The following is a 20623-nucleotide window of genomic DNA, read 5'->3' as shown; positions in this document are numbered from 1 at the left end:
ACAGACAGACAGCAGGGAGTTGGTGTAAACACACGATACTTAGTGACTGTAGGGTTAGCAGAAGACTCAAGTAGGGTCTCAAATCTCCAGTGAGTGCACGGGACGATGGACAGCTCGTAAACACAAACTTCAAAAGGCTGCTGGCTTCAGAGGAAGAATTTTTTTCCCCCCAGAGCTAAGGACTGAACCCAGGGCCTTGCACTTGCTAGGCAAGCGCTCTACCACTGAGTTAAATCCCCAATCTCAGTAGATTTTTAAAAAAGAATCCAACTGTCACTCTTTTCAGATACACCAGAAGAGGGTATCAGATCCCATTACAGATGGTTGTGAGCCACCATGTGGTTGCTGGGAATTGAACTTAGGACCTCTGGAAGATCAGTCAGTGCTCTTAACTGCCGAGCCATCTCTCCAGCATCCCCTGGAGAAAGAATTACTGATATATGTTTGAGCACTAAGTTGAGAAAAAATAAAAACAATAGAAAACTGGGAGAAAAACTATATACTTTTGGAGTGGAGGCTCATATATGAGTCAAAACTAAGTAACAGAATAACATGTTAGTGGTCATCAGTGTAAGAAAGAGTATATGTTCATGATTCGGGTCACAGAGCAAGGGAGACAGCACCAGCATGTAAAGTTACCTTCATTTTGTTTAAGAACATAGAGGTCTTGAATGCTGCCTGGAAACCTAACTGTGGTTCAGAATTCCACCCCTGCCCCCCTCAAAAGGCAGGAAGAACAGGTAGCAGCCATTTCTCTGTGGCTGTCAGAAGAGTTATCAGGGTAGGCTGTGCAAGTGTTCGCTCTGACAGCATCTAAGCAGGACTCCTGATAGTAACACAACTCTGCAATCTATCAACTGCTGAGTCTTCCTTGTAATTTCCTAGTATTTTTCTTTTTAAAAATTATGATTTATTTACTCTGTGGAGTGTATATGTAAGCAGGAACACACATGCCATACACAGAGCATGTGTGGAGGTTAGAGGACAACTTTATGGAGTTTATTTTCTTTCTCTGCTGTTTGGTTCCCGGGGTTGAACTTAGGTTGCTTGGTTTGGTGTCAACCACCTGGGGACAGGTCTTACCAATTATCTGGGGAGCCATCTTACCAATCCCTTACTCAGTAATTTTCAAGTACTAACTAATAAGCCAGTTGGAAAATTAGGTTTACTGATGCTCTTTCACTCACTCACTCACTCACTCACTCACTCACTCACTCACTCACTCATTCACATACATCCCTCCCTCTCGTTCCCTCCCTCAGTCACACATTCCCTCCCCTCCCGCCTGTCTCAAATTCTAGGATGGCATGCATCATCTCACTGGGAAGTTTTATGGTTCTGAGATTATTTTCAATGATTCAGGCTCTGCTTCCAAGTTCCTCATGTATATATACCATCTTCTGACTCCTGCTCACTCAGACTCTACTCAAAGTGTAAAAATACAAATACAGTAAATAGTGTTCAAATTCTTTAGGAATACCACAGTTGAATAAAATTAAAGAGCCACACTGAAGATTTTTAGTTTTAGCCACTGTAACCTTAAAACGTCTCCAAATAAGGAACTACAAAGAAAGCATATCACACTAAAAGGTAATTACAAAGATGGCTGGTACTGAAATAGCAGTATTTACAGAAAACGCTTGCTGGCCTATCATCCTTGCTGTATTGCACTTAATAAAATTAAACAAAGTGATGGCTATCATGGTAGTGGAATCACTATATAATCTACAAAGTCAGGGCCATTACAAAATAATCTGTTATTGGGGGAGAGGGATTATTGAGCATTAAAACCAGTATTTTGAGCCTGTCAGGTAGGTCTTACTGTTAAATGGTTTAATAAAGACAGACACCAAGGAATTAGTTTACTTGTACCAACTGAAAGACTACTAGTACAAATGATACAGGCAAAAACCAAAACCAAAACCAAAACCAAAAAACCAACAACAAAAAACCAAAACCAAAAAACAACCCAGTACTAGTGTTATACTAGTTTTAATTTTGATACCAGCAATACAAAAAATTTCAATGTTCAGTCGCCAAATTACTACATGAAGACTGTTAGAGCATGCTTTTTGGTAGGTAATTATGTAAATAACAAGATACTACTCAGGACAGAAAAATAAGAGTTAGGGGTCATATGAGCCCATTTCTGCTGTGTACATATAATGATAGGAATGAAGTGTAGCAGGGACATTCTAAATATACAATGCTTACAAATATACACACAAAGACATTTTAAAAATGGATTGGATAAATTCAGTACAACTGGATTGCCTACATTCCTATATAGATTATAGCTCTTATTAAAACATTCACTTGCTCTGCACAACTGGACAAAGCAGACAAAAACTGGTTTCTCAGTTTTCAAAGATGAACGTATTAAGCTTTGAAAGGTAATTATTATTCAAAATATAAATTCCGTTATTTCTAGTACTATAATTTATATAAAATAAATTTAAATGAGAATCTTAAAATATTGAAACAGATGCCAGAGAACTTTGGTGGGAAAGGTAAAAAGGCCCATATTTAAAATACACATTTTATTTATAGTACAACATCAAGTAAGTATTTATTATTTTAATGTCTGCACAGATTCTCTTTAGGAAGGTTACCTTAATTTTATTTAGATTAAGGGAATTTACTATGTTTAAGATCTTTCTAAAATAGAATCAAGTTTTTAATGAGAGTTATTTGCTGACCCTTCCTCTGTCATCAAATATGCAATGGCTAATATTGATTATCAACTTGACAGGCTCTAGAATCAGCTATGAGGCAAGTCTCTGAGCACATCAGTGAGGGTTTATTTAGCTTAGGTCAGGGATATGTGTGTGTGTCCTGGACTACATAAAAAGGAAAAGGCTAGGTGGGCACCAGCATTCATTGCTTTCTTTTCCCTCAAGTCTGGCTGCTTTAACTTTATGCATGCTGGCATCTTTGTCATGCTGGACTTGTATCCTCTTCCTTCTTAAGTAGGTTGGTCAGAGTATTTTATCACGGCAACAGAAGAGTAATTATCTCTACATGTTTGAGAACTCTACAGAAACTATGCGGTGAGGTGACATGAAATACAAACTGGTTACGTAGTAAGAACACCTTTAGTGCATGTTCATGCAGTACTAAATCTGAGCCTATTACCTATCCTAACGTTTATGCTGGTAATTACTGATAGTAAACTGTTAAAGACTATGTAAAGCATGCTGGTTCACCATGCCAGTCTTAAATGATCATGTTTTATTATTACTACTTTATTCATAGGTATCCTGTACATAATTCAAAAAAAATTAAAAAGAATTTTTGGTATTTTATATGCTGATATAAATATAAGATATTAAAAGTTTCTCACAGGGACAAAGATAATGTTAAAAGGAACCAGGATGGCATAGAACCTATTGTATAATGATTACAAATCAAAACAAGGTTCAGGAGAAGTAACATAGAGGAATATGAGTAGGTTTCTTTTGTAATTTAACAAAAGTCAGAAAGCTGGCAGGTGAATGAAAGAAAGTTATTACAAAGTTTAGGAAATAAGAATTCAGAAATTAAATTGCTCTTGTTATAGAGTAACAACATAAAAGATCAACATATACGTTTTTGTTTTTTCCAGACAATGTTTCACAGTGTAACACAGGCTGTCCTGGAACTTGTTCAGTAGACCAGGCTGGCCTAGAACTCAAGAGTTCCCCATTCCCCAGCAATCTCCTGCCCCTAGGTGCTGAGATTAAAAGGTATGTACCACCACTGCCTGGGAAATTAATATTTTAAGGGTAAATTTTTATGGCTTTTTTTTTAACAAATAAAAAATTACTAAGAATTTTTGTGCTACGACAAAGTTAACTGTAAATACATTTTAGCAATATTCAAACTATGCTTTTACCAAACTGTGCTTCAACTATAAATAAGAAAATTCACAATTGTGTAATTGTGTCAGCTTAATAATATATATATGTCACTAAAAACAAAATAAAAGATCTGGATTCTGAGTTATAACCCATACTCCCTGATCTAATATGTTGTCTGGAAATAATTCTGAGGACTGAAAGATATTTTTCTCAAAACTCTGGCCAGGCTTTAGTATGGTGCACACGTTTAATTACAGCACTCAGGAGACAGAGAACAAGTAAAGCTCTGTGAGTTCCAGACCAACTAGGCCTACATAGTGAGTTCCAGAACACTCAGGGCTACAATAGTAAGACCCTGTCTCAGAAAACAAACAAACAAAATATCCCCAAAATTCTGCATATTGTAATTGCAGGTCTATTAATATATGTATATACACAACTATCCCCATATTTACATATATATTACTAATAGGTAGAAACCTCCTAGTCTATTTTCTTACTAATATGACATCGAGCATATGTTTATATTAGAATACATACAAGAGATATGCATTAGAGAGACGTGAAGAAACTATGCAAAATAATATGGCTATTAACAATTTGATGTAGCCCCTGTTGTCTTTCTCAGCGAGTGCCTTTGCCCTCTGAGCCTTTTCACTGGCCCCGTAATATACTCTTTTTGCTTGTGTTGTGTTTTTGAAGTCTGTTTCACCTTTTCTCTTCAGGAACTCATGGTCTAGCTCTGGCTGGCCAGACACTCCCTATGTAGATAGACCAGGCAGGCCAACAGCTTGCTCCTCTCTGATGCCCAGGTGAAGAATACTGGGATCACAGGCTTGCACATTACAGTCCACCTCTATACACTTAATAATGTTCTTTAGTAGCTTACAAGACTGTGTTAGACCAGAGCTTAAAAAGCAAAACAGCTGATGTAAAAACCAAAACCAACCAACAAAAAAACCCAATCCCCCTCCAACCAACAAAAAAACCCAATCCCCCTCCCCCCAAAACCTAAACCAACAACAAATCCTATCAAACAAACCAACAGAATTCATTTATAAGAAACAATTCTTGTGCCAGTCATATATTCTATACCTCTTTGTATTATTTTAAGAAATAATTGCAGAAAAAACATATTCAAGCTAAACAATTAACACCATCTTTTCATTTGTAGTTCTGACTGACCTAATAGAACCTAAATGGGCACAAACATCAGTGATTCAGAAAGTAATCTTTGTTTCTGAGAAATAAGACAGAGTAAAAAAGCGAGTGTTTGATACAAATCAAGTAAAAGTAAAAACAGATTAGCCACAAATCAATTTGAATGAAGAGATTTTTGTAATACTCTTCCCCTGTAGATAAGCTACAATAGCATGTTACAAAATAACTTGTTTTGATTATACTGCAGTGCTACAAAGTTGAACTTTCTGTAATGATACAAATATTCTCTATCCCCGCTGAACAATAAAGTAGTCAATAGACACATATAACTACGGAAAAACAGATGTCAATGTTTAATTTATATTAATTTGAAATAAAACAACCAAAAAGCTACTGACTACTATATTGGATAGTAATTATGGATTTATACTTGTTTATAAGTATATACAAAGTTAAGTTTTATGTGAAGGTCACAGAATGGAAACCTAAAATCAAATAAACTTTGGCTCTACTGCCTTCAAACTATAATTTATTTAGATTACATTATTAGATCTAACACAGGCTAAGTAGGTCTTTGCACATGGCACCACTATATCGTAAATACAGGTATACAAAGGAATACAAGAATGTATTTTCTTCATAAACTGCAATTAAATTCTCAGCATTTAATTTTAGTTGTGTAACTCGAGAATTTAATTCAGCAACCATGCAAAAATAACACTAACTTCAACTCCACAAAGTAACAATTTAAAGCAATTTAAGAAGTAAACACCATTCCCAACCTTTTTGTATTTTTAAGTTATAAAACCTTTTTCACCAACTGCCTCTCCAGAAAATAACCTTTTACATTATTTTATAAGTAACAAAAATGCAAATGATTCATCAATAATTAAATCATAAAGTCTGTTAAGTAAGGAAACAGTATAAGACAATTAAAAATTATAAACTTGGTCTTTCATACCATGTGTAACTTTACCGACATATTAAAAATTAAGTACTTCATTGTAGCGTGTATCTCTAGAGTCAAGGTACCTTTTTAAAGCTAAATATGTCTACCACAATATATCATTCATTTGATTAACAAGTGAATTTCAGAAATTCCTGAAAGAACAGAGAATGTCTTTTTATACCCAGACAGAAGTAAAATTCATGACTAGCATGACTAGTTCAAAGACAGGTGAGAGAAAACAGTTTACTAAAAAATTTTATATATTCCTGTAAAAATTCACTGTTGTTTTCTTTAACTGGTGCATTTTCACACCTATGAGCTTTTTTGATTTTGTAGATGTGCACTGCTTGTATTTAGCAAACTTAAAGAATACAATGACAGTGGATGTAGTCTTACCTTTATTTGACTTTGATGGCTTATTCTTGATAGACTTAAGGGAACTTCTTGACTTCTCCTCTCTATCTTTAATTAGCTTCTGGACATCATCCAGCGATAGTTTTTGCAGAACAACTACAGGCTTAGCTCCTTTGTTTAGATCTTCAACTAATCCCATTTTTTCTACTTTGTCTTTCTGCTCTCCTTTCATGTCCATTTTCTTAGTTTCCTGAGTTATGTTGCCATCTTTATCCCTCTTGATTTTTGGAATGACGAAATTTTTCAATGCACCAGACCTCCCCCCCAACAAATAGCTTGGGAATTCGGCCTTATTATCAGTGTGCGCTTTATTACTGTCTACTTTACTTCTGTTACCCTCTGTCCTTTTGTCATCTTTACTATTTGGTGACTTAAAACCAGGTCTTGATTTATTAGTATCTCCTTGTTTTACACGAGGACTGTCTGGTCTTGATTTTTGTTCCCCAGAAGATCTGTCCCGTGAGTCCCCTGATTCATGCCTATGTTTTCTTTCTAGCTTTTCAGTTTTTGAACCATCTGATTTAGTGCTATGTTCATTTCTACTAGAAGATCTCAATGTTTCTGGTCTTCGAACCCTTGATTGATCACCCCGATGTCGTTCTGACTCACCCCTGTCATCTGATTTTTGTTTACTATCATGGTCACGTCTTAGTGACTCCGATCGCCCATCAGGTCTCTGCTTTAAGGCTTCAGCTCTTTCTGATTTTAAGCGAGGTGAGTCAGATTTGATATCCTGTTTATGCTTAGACACATCGGGTTTCTTCTCTGTTGATGGCTTTCCAGAATCTCTCCTATTTTCATGCCTATGTTTTGGGGTTTCAGGCCGGCCTTCACCTTTTTGCTTTGGAGTTTCAGGCCGGCCTTCACTCTTTTGCTTTGGAGTCTCAGGTCGTCCATCACCCTTCTGTTTTGGGGTTTCAGGCCGCCCTTCACTCTTTTGCTTTGGGGTTTCAGGCCGGCTTTCAGCTTTCTGCTTTGGGGTTTCAGGTCTTGCTTTTGTGTTTTCTGACCTGGTGTTGTTTTGTTTGTTGTCATTTGGTTTTGTGTCACACGGTCTATTTTCATTCTGTTTAGGCTCAACTACAGCACTCTCACTCTGTTTGGACTCTGTCGTTTTGTTCTCAGTTTGCTTAAGTTCTTCTGTTTGGGTCTCAGTTTTAGTTTCTAACTTACTTTCATTTGATTTTGACTCCCCCAGCTGATTTTCATTTGGTTTAGATTCTGACAACCTACTTTCATTTTGTTTCATTTCGCTTTTTGAAAGCTCAGGATCAGACTTTTTTTTAGGAGTCTCAGGATGGTTTTCTGGTATAGACTTAAGACTTCCAACAATATCTTCCTGAAGAACAGAAATGGGTGCATCATTACACTGTTTGGTTTCTTCAGGCTTTTTTATGGAGTCTGAATCCTGAGTTATAGAAGCCTGAGAGTCCACTCTTCCTGCCTGATGAAGATCAATGCTAACCATTAATGCTGGCCTTGACCCATTTCCCGTAGAACCCGTCTCCTGAGAAGCTGGTCTATTACCTCCTGTAGCACCCCCAGCCTCCTGTGGGTAAGAATCTTGTTTTCTTTTTTTCAAAGGCTTATCTGAAATTTAAAGATAAATATTCAATATCAGTAACAAATTCTTATCTTACTAAAACCAATTTTTAATAGTAACTTTTTCCAATGTATTCAATACAGATATAAGTATGCGGATATAAAAGAGCATAGATGACTTCTTTCAAAACTTAAGTTCAGAGGATATATATGTATACTTACTGAACTTCAATAATTAACAGAGAATAAAAATAATTCAATAGCATTTGAGAAAGTAAGTACAAGAATATAACACATACATGAATTTATGTTTATACATAAGACTTAAATTGTTTTATAAAACTAGCTATTAGCCATATATTTTCACTTAAGATCATTTTAATTGTTAAAACAATTATGAGTCCTAAATCTGCCAAATACAACTAGAAACACGTCTTTTACTACATGCAAAACATATGAAATAGAAAAGAATAAAAAGCTAAAAACTAGACACTCTGATTTTGCAATTATACTTTAATCTAGTATTCTTCTTCACCAGGTATTAACAGCACATGTGGAACTTAAAAGCTAACATACATTGAAGTAAAATGGGATGGAGAAGCTGTATCATGGGCATACTCAGAAGCATGGAACAGGTATATATTAACCTAGACTAGAACTTAAAGTACAGCCCAGAGTGGCCTGAACTCTGGGTCCATCTGCTTTAGTCTCCTGTGTGGGAGATTATAAGCATGTGTTTTACTTGATTTTTTTAAAAGATAAATCTTTCTTTTTGCAACTTCAATGGACAAAATTGTCTTTAGGCTTTTCATTCTAGTGGTTTATATAATCAACCACAGGGGGGAAAATAACTACAGTCTTATGAAATAAATTGATGCATGTATACTAACACAAATCTACTGTTTGATAGATTGTGAAGCACTTTTTAAAGAAAGCAGCTGTGTATTTCTATCTCTGTCTGATTCTATTTTTAACTCAGAAGATTCTGGCTCACTGCCTATGAAGTGAATCTATAGTTCTTAGTAACAGTTAGTTATAGTACTTTGTGAATTTTGTGTATTCAATTTATTTGCCAAACTTCTTGATTATGTTTTAAAAGCCATTATTAGTTACTTTAAAAGGAGAATTTTTAGATTCTGATAATATCCATCAATGGGATGTAACACTTAAGGAAAACAGTATCACACGGTTAAAACTTCAAGGTGAACAGTGAAAAATTACTGTAATGGAATAAATCATGAAAATATTTTTTAACGTTGTAATGCTTACTTTATATACCATTGTTTTATTTTCAAGGACAGAAGGAGCAGCTCATTCCAATTTAAAGTCTAATCAAATATAATGAAAATGTGCTTTGGGGCCTAGGAATGCACGAGATCATGAGCTTCATCTCCAGGATCCCTAAACATATAAATGTGCTTTTTCTGTTACACAGAAGTCAAACCCATGGTCACACAGGTGACACTTTTAAAACAATAATAAAATGTTTTAACTGTTATCATTATATTGTTTTCAAGTTCCAGATATCCTTTCAGATAATAGTGTATATGAAAGCGTTTTGCATCAATGCCTAAGAAAAAAATCTCTCAGAATACAAAAATTATGTTTATGGAATCCCTTTAAAACACTGCCATGAAAATTTTAATCCTGCCACAGAGTACAAGAGACAATTACACTAACCAACAGACTCTCTTATTTAAGCTGAACCTTTAAACCTTTATGACAAAAACAGAAGCGTAAGACTTCTATATTTTCAAGGCAACAGACTTTGCAAATGTCATTAAAATAGTAACTTACATATACTTCAGAACTAATATAATTAATCCCAGGCATCTGAAATTTTGTTAAAGCTATGGCTCATTCTTTTACACACACACACACACACACACACACACACACACACACACACACACACACACACCCCACCACCACCACCACCACCACCACCACCACCACCACCACCCAAAACAACAAACAAACACAAAAAACCCAACACATATTTTGGAAATAAACATTAGCTTGGCAGGTGGACCTTTAAAGGATTAAAAAAACCACCACACTTAAGAGGGTTTATGGATTAGTAGCATCATTCTAATTTACCTTTTGTTATAAAAATAAAAATTTGGCAAATAAGTTATTTCAAAGAAATTTATTAAAACTACACAATCTGTGAACAAAAATAATAATTGTATATAGGCAATACAGTAAGACTAAGAAAGACCTTACGTTTTCTAGTATAAAAAAATAATCCTGCGGGGTACAAAGTTTTAAGTCAACCCTCTCTGCCTTTTCTGTCCATCCCTTTTCTCTTTGAGGCTGGAATCCCTTTAAAATACTTTAAAATACTCAAACTTTTCATCTTTCCGCCTGGCCTACTACTGAAATTACAGCTATGGATCACCAAACCAGGTGTGAATTTTTCATCTTTTGAAAAATACTACTTTTTCTATAAAACTAGCAAAAATGTATCATTGTTGCAGGGAGTTAGGGTACAGAAGGAGCACTATTTTCTGGTTTTAGGGTCTGATTCCTTCTCCCATAGGTTTATCCCTGTAGAGGCTCTGATTGTGGACAGTTCACCTCTGCCCACTGCTGCTGTGTAGTCCTTATGGACTACCCATTGTAAAGAGTAATTTTACTATTGGGAACACCAAGTCCCATGGACTGCTCTTCAGAATCAGGTATCTATCCTAACAGTGGCTATCAGAATTCACCATACTTCTGAAGAAAATGTATACAAAGAATAATTTTGAAATCATTTGTCACATAATTGTGAATATCTTGAAAATAAGACCAAACCTTTTAAAACCTCCAGTTTCTCAGGCTTATAAAAAACAAATTGTAAGAGTTGCTAAATGTATTTTAAGTAAAACCTAAAACTATTTACAGTAGAGTACACAGTAGCCACCAGGACAAATGACAATGCTCTACACCTAAATAACGGCATAGGCCAAGAGGCTCAGTTTTACTCTCGTCTCAAATATAAGGACCAGTATTTAAAAAAAAAAATAGTAGATAATATGGTTTGACTATCCCTTATCTGAACTACTTGGGACTGAAGCAGTTCTGATTTTGAATTTTTCATGTACTTTACTAGCTGAACATCCTGAATCTCAAATATAAAATTCAAAATGCTCTGGAAATTTGTAAATTTAATGCTTAATAAGTTTTATACGAGAGAACATTCTAGGTTTTTGGGGGGTGGCAATCAAAGATACTCAATCTATACTTTACTTTTTATAAGGGCTATAGTCTGAGTGTCTTAACAATATGAAAAATGGTAGGAAGCTTGGCTATTTCTTACATTTGCTGATATGGAAAACAGACCCAGGGAAAAGATAAAATACAGAAAGATAAACCAAGGAACAAAAAGAAAGCAGGAATGTTCAGCACAAGAAAACTGGCCACAAATCTGATAGGTCATCCCAGAATCAAAATGAAGTCTTTATAATCAATTAATACAATTACTAATGATACAAGTATGAACAAGACAGATTGAGAGAAACATTCTTGGAATGGTATATGTAACATTAGGCCATAATTAGTCTTTTAGTGTATTTTTTATGAATGTCCAAAGAAAGAACATAAATACCCAGCAGGCAGAAAGGGGGTTTTGCCTATGTGTAGAAGGAGGTAATACTATAAAAGTATAATCTAGGTAAAATATCTAAGACTAATCTATTTGTTTTTTCTTTAAATTTACAGTAATCAGCTTTTATTCTTATATAAGTTAGTCTCTGTTTTTTGGCTGAAATCTTGCTCTATAACAAATAAATGTCATGGCAAACAATTTAGACACTAGAAAGGCCACACAACAAAGTTAGACCAGGTAAGTAGTCTGTGTGTTCCTTGTTTCCAGTAATACAACAGAAATTCTCAAAGAATACATTCAAAGTCAAAGTTTAGGATTTAGTCGTAAAATCAAAATAATGGTAAAAAACGATGACTTAATTTCAATGAGTATTGTATCTTTTCAGGGCTCACTTGACAAAAATCATCACTTCTGAAGAATAACACTTTCATTTATAATCTTACCTACAACCTTGGAATACCATAATGATTATGATGATAATGATAATACTACTACTACTAATAATAATTTTAGGTAGAATTGGCATCAGAAAACAACTTAAAAATGGCAACTGTGACATCAAGTTAGTAAGACCTACTTAGTCCTCAGTTACAGGACATGTATGAACCTTCTGAGTTTCCATTACATTTGTTTTAGCCATATAATCACAGATTATGGAGAAAATTTTAGATAACTCAAAGTAAAATACATATTACAATTTCTTGGAGGAATAATAAATTCTAATTGCTTTGTTTTTTTCTCCCAAAGAAGTTAAGAGTATAAAGTAAGTGTATTAATAGGTGAATCCCACCTAGTATAATTACCTTTATTTTCACCTTTTAAAAATATGTGTATGGATGTTTTGCTTGCATGGTATGCTTGTGTAGCACAAGTCTGTCAAAGTCAGAAGTGGGCAACAAACAGATCCCCTGGCACTAGAGCTACGGAGGGTTGTAAGCCCCATGTGAGCACTGGGGCTCTGCATGAACAAGCAAGTTTAACTGCTGGGTCATTCTCTGGCTCTCTGGCTCCTTTTATTCCTGTGTGTGTGTGTGTGTGTGTGTGTGTGTGTGTGTGTGTGTGTGTGTGTTCATACGTGTACAGGTGCCTGCAGAGAAGAGGGTAGAGCTGTAGTTCCAGGCATTTGTGCGTGCTAAGAAGCAAACTGCAGTCAGAATGTGCTCTTTCCCACGGACTCACTCATTAAGCCCCTCATTCCACTTTGAAAAATAAAATCCCTGGTTTCATCAAATGTATTATTATAAAAATATCAGAAAAAGTAACAAAAGTGTTTGCCATTTTGTTCCTGTCAACAATTACTAAAAATCATTTAAACAACCCCCCAGAACAGAATCTGCCATAATAAAGATTAAATGTCACATAGAAATTAAGTTTTCTACACTACTACTATTTTTGGACAGCCAACCGTAACTTTGAATATTTGTTGCAAAATTGTCAGAGTAATCACAAATTTTGTGTAGATCACTATTACCAAAAAGCTCTTAATGACGTAACATGCACACAGTTTTATAGAGTCACAGAGAACAATGAACATTACAACCGATATTGAAACCCATATACAAACTAAAGTGAAAAATAACCAGCAACACTTTCTCTTTAACAAAGGTTTATGACCAAGGCTTTCAAAAGGTCAAAAAGAAAGACCAAAACCAGCCTCCAGTTCTCTAACTAGGAAAATAAAGAATTTATAGCTTTTATTTAAGAGTTATACTGCAAATGTTTTCATATAATAATTTATAAATATATACCATTTGTTCTCAACAATGTTAAAAATTCATTGTGACAAGAGAGACAACACGAATCTGCAGCATATTTCATAGAACAGAATACAGTTAGTCATGAACCTGTCATATAGCATATTGGCACAAATGACCTCCATTGAATATCAAGAAATATATTAAACCACAAAGCATGTTTTAAGTTCAGATAATCAAATGTACACACACATTTGTAAAGACATCAAATTCATAAATTTGCAAACTGTATTTGTAATTTCAGCAATTCATATATCTTACTTAAAACTTTTAAGGGATTTTGTCCCTAGTATTTACCAAATTAAGTACTAGAGATTTACTTTGATTTCATTATGAAGGATGAAGTAAGCCTACAAATAATATAGATATACCTTCAAACTGTGCCATACTATTCACTAGTCTGATAAAGGGAACACTTTAGTGTACTCATTATCAAAAGATCTTTGATCCTTAGGGTTTATTGTTTAATATTAGTGTAAAACTTTCCAAAATCTACTATAAAAATCTTTGTATTTTTAAAATAGAAGAAATTTAAGCAAAAAGATATATGCAGTTGTTTAGTAAGCATACATATAAGCTCTCAGATATATCATATCACTTTCTATTGTTTTATTTGTTATAATCTTTTGAGACAGGGTCTCACTCTGAGCCCAGGCTGGCAGCAAACTAATAAAGCACAGCCTAGCTTCTAACTTGCAGCAATCCTCTGGCTTCTGCCTCCCAATACTGAAATTACAGCTATCAACCATCACCCCTGTGTGTACCTGCTTTAACATTAATCTAACTGGTAATAAACCTTGTTTTGGCAGAAAAAAATTGATGGTATGTAATTCTATTAGCAAAACTTAGAGAAAATGAGTGTAGTATTGAAACAATAATGCTTATTTTAGTAGAAAAGTACAAATAAAGTCATGTAGTTCAAAATTGATAGTATGTGGTACAGAATTATCAAATCTGGTATCGATGCTTCAGATAGTGAACGGAATTCACACATGAGAAAAGATGTAAGGATTAATTACACACGGGCCCAGATGCTGAAGGAGTAAAAACAGATTCCTTACCCTTATCTTGAACTTCCTTTGAGAAGCGCTCCCTTTCAATGGCTGATTCTCTCTCTATCCGTTCAATTTCTGCTAATGCGTCCAATTCGACTTCGTCATATATCGGCCCCTGTTGTGATACTTGTTGCTGATTTTGTACTACAGAAGTCTGTGGTTGTTTTGTAGCAACTGAAGTGTTCTGTTGTAAAACAGGCACTTGATTTGCTGGAAGGAATGCTGTGTGTTCTTGCTGCGACAAACACTGAGCAGCATTAAGTGGGCGGTTTACATCCTGTGGAGTAATGGGTGTTTTTGAAGTCTGTCCTGGATACTGCACATTAAAAGGAATATCATTTTCTGAAACATTGCTATTTTCCATACCAGATAGCATATCCTCTTGCTGGTCCATATCTGAAGATCTTACACGAGAAAGTCTTAACGTAAGTTTAGTGGAGTCCTTGGTTGGAGAGCTAATTATATCATACATTGCAGCTTTCTCGTTCTGGTCTTTTTCATCTTTGCCTAATTTCATTTTCTTTTGCTTTTTTTGTTTTCTTTCTGGAGAATCTAGCAAGATATCTGGAGGAACATCTCGAGGTGATGAACAAGGTAAAGACTGAGACTGTAGAATTAAAGGTGGTCTTGATCCTAAAAAACAATTCAGCAGAAATAAATGGTTGTACCACTTCACATAGGAAGTGCTAACACAGTTAAACTGAATCAAATATTAAAAAATCATCAAATCTAAGGTACTGTAGCTTGAACTACACAAGATAATTCATATACCACCACTTCACTTAATTTTTGAGACAAAGACGATCCCAGCTGGCCCTTAACTTGCTAGGAAACCAACATTGACTTAGAACTCCTGATATTCCCATCAGGTCTCTAATGCTGCAATTACCTGTATGCACCACCATACTTGATTAATTCTTTTATTTTAAGAACATTCTTGAGCATTACTGTCACCATTTTGCTAAAAAGGGAATATGCTTACAGAAGTTAAAAATATTATAAATAGCTAGCAAGCAAAAAAAGCTAAATTATATTTTCAGTCTGAATTTTTACGAGTTTATGTGGTAAATTATATATACTTTAGATTGTAACTATTTACTGTAAAAATCAAATTAAAATGACAAACTAATATTTTAAGACTAGTTGGAAAGCAACCTGATATCGTGAAGCTTAAGCTTCAGATATATAATGTACTTATGATATTGCTTATGCTACTTCAAGTTAAAGTTTTCTACCATTTATCTATATCTATCAACTAATCTTATCTATCTATCTATCTACTTACTAACCAACCAACCAACCAACCATCCATCCATCTTCTCTTAGGTGTCAGAAGAGGGCTTGTTATTTAGATTAACTATCTATCGTTTTGTTATCCCTTCCTGGAAGTCATAAATAACTTCTTCCCTTGACAAAAGTTAATGATAACTAACTGTGATGGCTAAAGAGAGTGAAGAGTGAACCTGCACATTGTTCTGTTTTTAGAAGCTTGGTTTTTAATCCCCTCAAAATGAATACCATACGCTTCAGTCTTTTTTTTAAATCATTCTTGGCTAATTTCATTTTCTTTTCTTTCTTTTTTCTTTTCTTTCCTTCCTTCCTTTCTTTCTTTTTTTCCCCTTTATTTTGTTTTCTTTGTAGAGAATCTAGCAAAAAATCTGGTATAAAATCTTGAAGAGGAAGGTTCAGCCTCTACTTTATAAAGGACATTTGACTTGAAACATCATATACAAAAAAAAGAGCTTTACCATATGGGGCAGAATAGCCCTTATTAGAAATTCACAAGGAACGATCCATTATTAACTGTCTTTCAAGTTACTGCTTTTTTTCTATAGACAGGGCCTTACCATATAACGTGGGCTAGCCTGGAACTCACAAGAGATCCACCTGTCTCTGCTCCCAAGTGCTGGGACTAAAGGTCAAAAGGTAAAAAAGTACAGTAGGAACACTGATTTCTAGTGACAGAAATTTTGAAAAAAAAAAAAAAAAAGAAAGAGTTAAAAAAAAAAAAGAGCCCATTGAAATGTGTGAAAATTGAAAACAAATGTCAATGAAAAGAGCAGAGAAAAGCTGGCCAGGGGCATCTCATTAAACAGTTCAAACATTTAAGAGAGGTTAAGATAGTTATGATTGTGAAGGGCCATCGGATTTATTAGTGAGAATGATATTGTATACACCTAAAAATACTATAAGAGTTTACTGGGATGTAACAAATGTAAGTATGAACAACTTAAATAAATTGGAACTGATTTAAGTACTCATATACTTGGTCTTGCTCTGCTGGAAAAATGAAACACACAGAAGGAAATTCTGGTTCTAATACCTTTAGGAGTTCCGTCACTTCCAGCAGGAGAACACACTGGCTGCGGAGACCTTAAGGGAAAAGATGCAGCGTTCCTCATTGTTGAAGAATCGCCATCCTAAGAATAAAACATAAATTTTCTATCTTGAATGCTAGGAGATGCTTTACTGAAATCTTAAAGATAACTAATAGGAGACATAAATTACTGACAGGTAAAGTGTTGAAATTCAATAGTATAATTCTTCTGCACTTTCCTGTTTTCTCCATGGTATATCTTAGAAGAATTGAAATTGTATCCAAAAGAATCAACAGCCTATGCATGGCAATGAATAAAGAAAACGGGTATTATGAGCATGCTCCATATGGGTTTGCTTTCTATAAAAGGAGATGTGAAGAGTATGAGGCCATAAATGTCTTGAGAGCAGAGTCCACTGTAATAGGTTATCTTTAGATATAGGCAATCTACATAAAAGTGCCGTGACTTCTACAGTAAGAAAATTTCCAATATTTAGTGAGAAAACATTAAATATGAGGAAGGGGGAAGTAGAACATAAGGGAAAAAAAGGCCAAATACTAACAAATAAGAGTTTGCTACTTGAAATAATATTTTGGTGTAAGTACTATTAAATTAAAACTGCTCTATGGCAAGCAGGAGCCATGGTGTTCATATCTAGATTCTCAGAATCTAGTTTAATTCTCAAGGTAGAACAGATATATCCTTCACCTGTGATATAAAATGCTGAGCTACAAAGCAGATTATCAGCCATTACCGCATTTATAACTAGCACGTTACATACATCACTACTTAGCCTGTGCACCATGTGTAGGTAGTCGTCACTTGAGCCGTGCCTAGGGTTATCAGCATGATGATTAGCTGAGTTGCCAGATAATGGACCAGAAACTTTGTTATCATGGATGTTTCTCAAGCCACCAGCAACAATAGGACTTGATACTGATGCTAGAATAAAAATTTTGAAAAATATAAAAACTAGAGAAACTCTTAGAAATTAATTACAAGAATATTTTTAACATACAGAAGTAATAAAGAATATAATGAACACACGTACTGATCCTTGACTATATAGCCAATATGAAGCCAGCATGGGCTACTTAAGAGCCTGCCTCAACAAACCATTACCAAACCAATCGCAAACATTGACTACAAATTTTGATACTGTGACAGATGTCATTTCAGATCCATTTGTAAAGAACTATAACACCACAACCATGTAGAAAACTCTCTATATTTGTGCTTTCTTTATTTTCCTCTCTACTTCACAGGAGAAAATAGTTTAGTTTCAGAGCACTCTGTTTCTGCATGCATGTCTTTATACTTTTAGCGTAAGCAAACATATTCCAAATAATACATCAGTACTGTTTTGAATATAGCATTCTAAATGGTCTGTTTATAAATCCTTTTATAATTGGGACTTCTTCTTCTTTCAAACAGGGCCTCACGTGACCCAGGATGGCCTCAATCTTGCTATGTAGCTGATGATTTTCTTGAGCTTCTGATATTCATTCCTTTACTCTGGCTACTGTGATTCCAAGCGTGTGCAACCTAGTTTTATGCAGTGCTGATGACAAAGTCCAGGACTTCATGAATTCTAGGCATATAACTTCCTTTTTAATTAGGTATTATGCTATGGTTTTTCATTTCTTATATATGCAGTCTTAAGTTCATTTGTTTAAAATAAACAATTACATATACTCTGCTGTATAATGTATACAATGTATTTATTCATTTTTATATGAGAATGGTTACATTATTATGAATAATAGAACAGTGGGCATCACTGTTTATGATATATAAATGAGGTATTTTTTTTATAAACGCACCTATAACTTAAAGACTTAGACCAGAAATAAGATTACTAGTTACAAACATTTGTAAGTCTTTCTGAGTGCTACCAAATAACTTTACAAATTACTCAAGTCCTTTAATTAATCAGTAGTACATGAAAATTCTCACTGCTTTATATACTTACCTACAATTTTTGTTACTCCGAGAGTAAAAAATATTCTTGATAGTTATTTTAGTTTACATTTGTTAATACGTAGCAAAGCCAAGATTCTTTCATATATAGTCACTCATATTCCCTGCTTACCAAAGTTATAGAAAAGTTTTCTATAACTTTTTGAAAAATTTTATTTAAAAAATTTATTTTTAAGTACATTGTAGGGGAATGACCCAAATAAGCTTTCTTTCTTTCTAACTGTCATAGCACAGTTGTGGGTGGTGCCATCCCTGGGCTGCTGGTCCTGAGTTCTAGAAGAAAGCAGGCTGAGCAAGCCAGGGGAGGCAAATCAGTAAGTAACATCCCTCCATGGCCTCTGCATCAGGTCCTGTATCCTGACTTGTTTGAGTTCCAGTCCTGGTTCCTTTGGTGGTAAACAGCAATGTGGAAGTGTAAGCTCAATAAACCCTTTCCTCCCCAACTTGCTTCTTGGTCATGATGTTTCATGCAGGAATAGAAACCCTGACTAGGACACAGTTCTATACTCAAAGTTACATTTTATTTCTTCCTTTAACATGCACACATATGTACATGCATATATCCACACATATACATTAGATATGTAGAGAGATCATATGCTTCTCTATGTTACCCATTGCTCACTAAGTTATGGTGGTGACTACAGGTACTCATGTCTGAAAAATATTTCTAGGGTGTCACCACTGTATAGATAACCTTTAGCAGGATACGGCTGTACCAACTTATTATCATTCAGTAATGTTTTTTAAATAATTAATTAAATAGAATGTTATTTTTGGTTCCTATTAAGGAGCTTACAAGATGCCCCTGCCCCTATCAGTTTGAATTGGAATAATTATAGACTCTTTAAGCATTCCAACAATCCCTAATATACATCCAATTTTGACATCATGGTTGGTAACAGTGATTGTCTTCAGGAACATGTTTCTAATAGGTTCATCCTCTTTCTCATCATATTCTCTTTCACTCACCTGACTTTGGAATTCAGTTATTATTTAATTTTATAAAATAAAGTGGGAAAGTACAGATGTGTTTCTTTTTGATAAAAAGAAAAAAATGTTCCGTAAATATAATAAAAATGGTGTTTTACCTCTTAACCACTTTTAAGAAACTTTTCCAAGTGAGGTAAATAATTTATAAACTATGCAAGTTGCTCTCCAAAAAAGCTGTATAAATTTTTATCCTAATTAAGAATGTAAAACATTGGGCTGGAGACATGGCTCAGCGGTTAAGAGCACTGACTGCTCTTCCAGAGGTTCTGAGTTCAATTCCCAGTAACCACATGGTGGCTCACAACCATCTATATTCACATCTTGGTTTGTCTGAAGACAGCTACAGTGTACTCACATAAAAAAATAAATAATTCTTAAAAAAAGAATGTAAAACATTTATCAATTTGATATAAATTTCATTTCAATTTATACTATATCTGTTTACTTGTTACTTCAAGTTAATCATTTGTGTCTGTTGGTTATTTAATTTAAAATATGCCTATTTGTCGACTTCATAGGCTAAATTTTGTCATGCTCTTGACACATATATACAATATAGAAATAATATTTATATAGCTTGGTGTCTAAACTTAATATATTATATGTATATAATATGTACTCCAAGAGCTTTTCTCAATATGCACTTATGTACTTACATGGTCATACGTTCTCAGAAAATAATGTAAAGTTAATTTCTTTTTCTCTAATCTAGATGTTCAATCTGCTCAGAAACCAACTTATCTTATTCTCAAACTACTATCAATTTGTATTTTTGTTGTAGAATTTAAAAAACATACAGTTTACCTATTTAGAGCATTTTGTTCTAAGTGATCTAGTAATACAGGTAAAATTCCAAAATTAATAGACAATGACCAAGATGACTAAATAAGACATTCTTACAAACTTGTTTTAAGGTATCATCTTTTGAATGAAAATTAAAACTATTACCGTATTCTGATAATCAGTATTAAAAATCTTAAAAACATAACCTCTCTATAAAATAATGAAAAATAGGAAACTTATAGT

At 34.3% G+C, this 20623-nt stretch overlaps 1 protein-coding gene across 2 annotated transcripts in view; it reads right to left on the bottom strand.

The window, feature by feature from the left end:
- Positions 1-20623, bottom strand: part of Nipbl (NIPBL cohesin loading factor) — a 165646-nt gene that overhangs the window by 60372 nt on the left and 84651 nt on the right. For both annotated transcript variants that reach the window (XM_034523436.2, XM_034523437.3), the window contains exons 7-10: positions 17406-17566; positions 16630-16726; positions 14313-14939; positions 6346-7953 (exon numbers count right to left, since the gene is read on the bottom strand). In XM_034523436.2, coding sequence (XP_034379327.1) covers positions 6346-7953; positions 14313-14939; positions 16630-16726; positions 17406-17566 — 2493 coding nt within the window. The remainder of the gene's footprint in view (positions 1-6345; positions 7954-14312; positions 14940-16629; positions 16727-17405; positions 17567-20623) is intronic.

Source organism: Arvicanthis niloticus, chromosome 19, assembly GCF_011762505.2.
Source record: "Arvicanthis niloticus isolate mArvNil1 chromosome 19, mArvNil1.pat.X, whole genome shotgun sequence".
NCBI classification, from domain to species: domain Eukaryota; kingdom Metazoa; phylum Chordata; class Mammalia; order Rodentia; family Muridae; genus Arvicanthis; species Arvicanthis niloticus.
Note: the sequence above shows the minus strand (reverse complement) of the source record. Positions and strands in the feature narration are given on the sequence as shown.